Source organism: Artemia sp. Qi Xiang Cuo, chromosome 8 (genome assembly GCF_049724085.1).
Source record: "Artemia sp. Qi Xiang Cuo chromosome 8, ASM4972408v1, whole genome shotgun sequence".
NCBI classification, from domain to species: Eukaryota; Metazoa; Arthropoda; class Branchiopoda; order Anostraca; family Artemiidae; genus Artemia; species Artemia sp. Qi Xiang Cuo.
In genome coordinates this window covers 40,746,720-40,752,965 of record NC_142801.1, presented here as the reverse complement: position 1 = coordinate 40,752,965, position 6,246 = coordinate 40,746,720, and the positions used below count along the sequence as shown (strand labels likewise).

At 36.8% G+C, this 6,246-nt stretch overlaps 1 protein-coding gene across 1 annotated transcript; it reads left to right on the top strand.

The window, feature by feature from the left end:
- Window positions 1-3,185: 3,185 nt before the first annotated feature.
- Window positions 3,186-5,520, top strand: LOC148949404 (zinc finger MYM-type protein 1-like). The gene is made up of 2 exons (XM_089092697.1): window positions 3,186-3,221; window positions 4,900-5,520. Exons 1-2 carry the CDS (start codon window positions 3,186-3,188, stop codon window positions 5,518-5,520), a joined length of 657 nt encoding a protein of 218 aa, XP_088948823.1.
- Window positions 5,521-6,246: the final 726 nt, after the last annotated feature.

Sequence of the window (6,246 nt, the reverse complement as noted above, 5' to 3'; positions counted from 1 at the left end):
TAAAGATTTAACCCCCATTGCTTTTGTCTAGAAAAAATTTGCTGAACTTAATACAATGACCTATAAAAACCACTTCCAAATATTTGTTGATGTGTCAAAAATGAATGAGAAGGTAACAAGTGGTGCTTTCCTTCCTCACCCGAAAATTGCAATGGGCGAGAGATTATAATAATTTCTTAGACCACACTGCTTTTCCATTAAAAACAAAAAAAAAATTTTAAAAACGAAAAAAGGGTTTTAATTTTCTATAAAGCAGTTAAATAAAAAAAAGTTAATTATGCAAAAAAGCTCCGAATATTTTGGCCCCGCATCCGGGAGCATCTATAAACGGAAAAAAAAAAATAAAATAAATAAAAAAAACAAAAAACTTAACTTACATCACAATACTAAACACATAAAGAGAAAGAAAAAAACAAAAGAAAAAATATAAATTAATAAGAAACAAAACTCACATATTAAATAAACACTTCCATGCACTGAATGTCTATAATGATTCAACTCGCCTCCTCCCAGTGTATAAATGGAAATATATTAAATAAACACTTCCATGCACTGAATGTTTATATAAATGGAAATCTATCAAAAATGAAGAATATATAAATATATTCTTCATTTTTGATAGATTTCCATTTATATACTGGGAGGAGGCGAGTTGAATCATTATATACATTCAGTGCATGGAAGTGTTTATTTAATATATTTCCATTTATACACTGGGAGGAGGCGAGTTTAATCATTATAGACATTCAGTGCATGGAAGTGTTTATTTGATATGCGAGTTTTATTTCTTATTTATTTATATTTTTTATTGTGTTTTTTTTTTATTTCTCTTTATGTGTTTATTATTTTTATTTAATTTCATTTTTGTTTTGTTTTTATTTATTTATTTTTTTTTTTTTTTTTTTTCCGTTGAGAAAGGCTCCCGGATGTGGGGCCGAAATATTCGGAGCTTTTGTGCGAGAGATTATATAATAATTTATCTATAATGTCTGCTGAGTTAAATGCCATAATCATGGCATTAGAACACCTTAAGGGAAACCAACCTTTGATTGCAAATTCAAATAATATTATTGTATATTCCGACTCTTTATCAAGCCTTGAGTTGCTGGCCTCAGCTCCTCAGTATAAGTTGGACATTGATACTTATCATTGTCTCAGTATTATATATAATATTGCTTCAAGCGGCATAAGAACCTATTTTCAGTACATTCCTAGCCACTCTGGTATAAGTGGTAATCATCAGGTTGATGAAATAGCAAAAACTGCTATAAATATTGACCAGCCAAGTGGGAGACCAATCCTAATTAGAGATATTTACAGATGGACACTATCAGATATTAATTTTAATAAGATTAATCCTATCCTTTCCCCCTTTCCCAATAAGTATTTTTCTAAAATTTATCATAGAATTCGTTATGGAACAAATGGACTAAATTTTCTTGCATTCTCGTATAAGTTTTCTAATTCAAGGGGTTCAATTCCCCTGTCCCCTCTTTGCAGGCATTGTAATGTGAATATTGAAACAATTGACCATTGCCTATTTGAATGTAATATGCTGACGTCTGCACAACATACCTTGCTTTGTAAACTGCTAAAATGCTTCAAACACCACAAAATCTCACTATCAGCCAAGAGCCTAGCCAACTATACCTGCACACAGAGCATAGAAATTGACATCTATCATCTTATATTTGAACTCCTAGAGTCGAAAGATCTACTGAAAGATATCTGAAAATATCTAATAAATATTAGGCAATCAAGCCAGTAGCTCTGTAGCCCACAGAGTCAGGGGCGTAAATTGCTATGGGGCAGGGTGGGCAGTTGCCCCCCCAGACCTCGTTTCCCCCCCCCCGACCTGATTTTGCCCCCTCCCCCCCCAGATTTTTTTAGATTATACCCTTATTTATCCTTCATCCGAATAAAAAATACAAAATTTTATCGAATACAAAATCTTATACGAAATGACGCGTAACCCGGATCCTCGTGTTTTCTCTAGCATTGTCAAGTAAAGATAGTAACCCAGAGCCTCGTGTTTTCTCTAGCATTGTCAACTGGGATGCCAAATGGACACTTTTAGTGGCTTTTGGACACTTTTTCACTCTCAGGGACACCGGGACACTACAGGGTCAAAAAAGGCAGCTTTTTGAAAAAAGGGACACTTTTTGGACATTTTTCCAAATCAAAACCAAATGTCTTTATTTTCTTCTCTTTTTATAAAAACGACTACTTTTAATTGGTACTTTACTTTTAAGCAGTGGTAATGGCTTGGGGATTTTACTTAGATGCTTTTGCGCCCTGTGTGAACACCATATATCAACCAAATAGGAATAGGACCTAAAGTCTTAACCAATGTGGTATGCTAGAACTATTGAATCCATCTTTTTCTTCTATCTTATGGATGACGTTTGTCATCAAGTCGGTCAACTTCAAGGACCCACCTACTGCTGGTGGCAAAGCCACAAAGGCCGCTGAGAAGGCTGGAAAGAAGAAGTGAATGGCCATTCCCTGCTGGCATGTTCCGTTTAAATCCCTGTGGCGTGTAGCCCTTTGCATATGGCTATTATTACACTACTGCCATTAATAGAAAGAAAGGAGTTTCGCAGAAAAGCTGTGTTGCGGCTCAATTTTATTTATAGCCGCTAGCAAATATTTCTGTTTTATATTCTATACTTTCAGCTGTGTTTTTTTGTCAAACGCTGGTCGCCAGTTTCTATCGAATATAACTCAAGCGAATTTATTTCAATCGGCCTTGTCTTCTCACTTTTTTAGTTCTCGAAAACGTCATTTTTGCTCAGGGCTACTTCTAAATGTTCAGAAAACGGCAACATAGAGGAGTTGTTAAACAATTTTAATCCCTTGACCAACCGATTGACTGAGTGGTTAAGGTTATCGACGTCTTTTGTTTAACTTTAAAACCATGTAGGTCAAAATAGACATATTGTTGCTACAGCCGTTCGGACCGTGTCACACCCAAAGATCCTTAATAGCTACCAAAGATCGACAACTCGCATCTTTTTTGCATTAGTTATGAAAATGCCGAAGTGAAAATGAGTCTCTGAGATTGGTTCTTTACTTTTCGACTAAGATAAGTAGCGGTATTCGCTCTGTTGACATTCTCGTGACGATTTTTTTCTGCCATCTCTTCAAATTGAACTAGCTCTAAACTTAATTTATTGGTAGCGTTAATGTCAAAGCTGGAAATGCCTGCAAAACTCCTGCAGGTAACACTAGGTATCAGAACAAAGAAGGACAAATTTCACAGGTTTTTTGGCACTTTTTTCACAGGTTTGAAAAATCATGGTGGCAACCTTGTATATTGGCTAATTTTCTAGAGGGACACTAAAAGTGTCCTTTTTTGACTGATTTGGACACTTTGGCCTTTAAAAGTTTTGGCAACCCTGATTGTCAAGTAAAGATAGTATTGAATGAATTCATTTGTTGAATAAGAGTGTGCGATGAGTCAGAGAAAAATAATCGATATTTTTAAACCTATTCAACCGGCTTAAAAAAGCTAAGTTGGTGGATAGTGTAGCAGCAACAGAAGCTGGCCCAAGTGAGGTGTGTAATTTTGCCATTTATGGTTTAACTAATATAAACTTATAGCCTTTGCTTCATGCAATAAATTCCATGCGAACTGAAGTTTAGCCTACAGAAGTAAGATCTTAATATCGCGCTACAACTTTGGATTAATGTATAAATCGCAAATTTTGTGGGGAAAATCATATAACCGAGCATATAACAAACAATTATAGATATAGAGGTGTCATTCAAGGAGGGGGGGGGGCAGGCTAGGACTTAAGAGATGAATACTGGGACAACACCCTGATTTATAAGACATAATTTATTGCAAAGAGTTTTGGAAGAGCTTAAGAGAATGAAAGAGCAGTATATGCTTTCCTAAGGCCCAGCCATTTTAGATAGGCGGCCGATCACCATTATTTATACCTCTTGTTATATTCTCACCCTAGAAACTGGGTATGGCGCAAAAAGGGAATGAAAAAGAGCTAAAATACATTTGAATTGACAGTTTTAGTATAAATAAAAATTGCTGATTCGTGACAAAATTCTACTTTTTAAAGTTAAATCGGCTGTTATTGCGAGGCATTCGCTTCACGTCAGCGTGCTTCATCCAAAACAAAATTTACGACTTGCCCTCCTAGATTTTGCTGATAAGCTCGGTAAGTACGAGAATCTTGTTGTATTGAGTTGCTAAGTTTCTTTTTCGGATTATGTTGTCGTTTAATTTACGAAATTCTACTAGTAGTTAAACTGACAAAAAACGATATATATGTTTTAACCCTTTTAAATTTCAGTTGACTAGCTTATACTATTTTACCGAATTCTAAAATCTGAGAATTTGAGCATTTGGAGGCGCTTAAACATGCAGAAAATGCTAGAGCGTATTAAATGATCAGTTGAAAGATATTTGTATGCTATCGTCAATTTTGGCGGAAATAAAGCTATTATTATAAATGAGAGAAAAAGCACCCTATTTAATAGACCACCCCGTTATTAATCAGGAAATAACAAAAACGAAAACTATTAAGGGCAAAATTCTAATACGTAACACTAAACGGTAGCAGAAAAGCTAATTAGAAGCTAGGAGCACTTTTTTTTAGGGGGGGGGGCGAGTACGACGAAAGTTTTCCAACAAAATCAAAACTGTACCGAGGGAAAAAAGGTTTAGAGTGAAGAAAGTTTCTGTATAAATGGAAGTAAATGGCTTGAAAACAGTATTTTTTGCTGCGGAGCGTTGGAAATTCTAGAAATATTTACTAAGAAAGTCTATTATTCTTTATGTCTCCTAGACACCTATTTAAGGGAACAACTCTTTCATAGCTATCGGCCTCTGAATAAAGTTAAAACGTTTAAAAGCGAAAGCACTGGATTTTTATCTAGGGTGGAAGTGTAGCCGATGCATCGGATACGATATTGAGAGGCAATCTTGACATCTCCCACCATAAAAGGGAGGCACCCAACCAGCCAAAGCTAGCCGACTACCCCAAAACAAACGGTCGCCGTTTTTCTGCTAAAGCCTATGAGAAAAAACCATGGGTAGAATACTCTATTAAAGAAGACGCCATTTACTGCTTTTGCTGTCGGCACTTTTCCTTAACAAGAAATCATGGAAATACTCCTGATAATGTGGTGTTTGTCGACACAGGAATGAATAACTGGAAAAAGCTATTCGAAAGGATTGAAAAACACGAGGCTTCAGAAGCTCATAACGAAGCAAATCGCAGCTGGACCAAATATAAAGCAATTGAGTGTGGCACATCTGAGTCAATAGCTACAACTCTCTATTCAAATCGGAAGGAAGACATAGAGGAAAATCGCCTGCATATAGTCACACTTGCGAAAGTGGCATGTGCCCTAGCACGCCAAGGGCTCCCATTTCGAGGTCATGATGAACACGACGACTCACACAATCGAGGTAATTTTATAGAAATACTAGAAATGATGACAGAGGGAAACCCGGATCTTCAGCAAAAACTAAAACGTCGGTATGAAGCTATTTGAGTCCCGACTACCAAAATAGTCTTATAAGCATACTGGCTGACCTCTTGCGAGAACAAACAAGATGCTCTATTAAGAAATATTGGGCAATCTGCGAAGATGAAACGAAAGATCTGTCGAAAAAGAGCAGCTTGGTTTAATTATTCGGAATATTGATAGTAATGCTATCATCCGCGAGGAGACATTCGGAAGTACACATCTTGAACAATTAGATGCTGCATCCCTTGCTAATGCAATCAAGGATCTTGTTGAAAAACACGGACTTGATTGGAGCACCTGTGTGGCTCAATGCTATGATGGTGCGAGCGTCATGAGCGGTGCATGTAATGGTGTTCAGGCTATTCTTAAAGGATTTGCACCACAAGCTAGGTATATTCATTTTCACGCCCATCGCGTAAATCTTGTGCTTTTGCAGTCAATAGCTTCTTGTCCAGAGGTTAGAAACTTATTTTCGTGCATTCAGGCATTATATGTCTCTCAGCCGAAGTGTGCCACGTCACGAACTTTTCTTTCGAACCCAACAAGAACGCGGAGAAAAGAAGATTGAGCTCGAGTGGCTAGCCGACACTCGATGGTGCTATTGGTTTTCCTCAATTCAGAAGATCCGGACACGTTTAGGTGCTATTCTCGAAACATTAAGGGTTATTTCGGATGAAGCCAATTCCACAGAGGACCGTTCTGAAGTTTCTGGGTTGCTGGCAACAATTGATGCCAAATTCTTGCTCATTC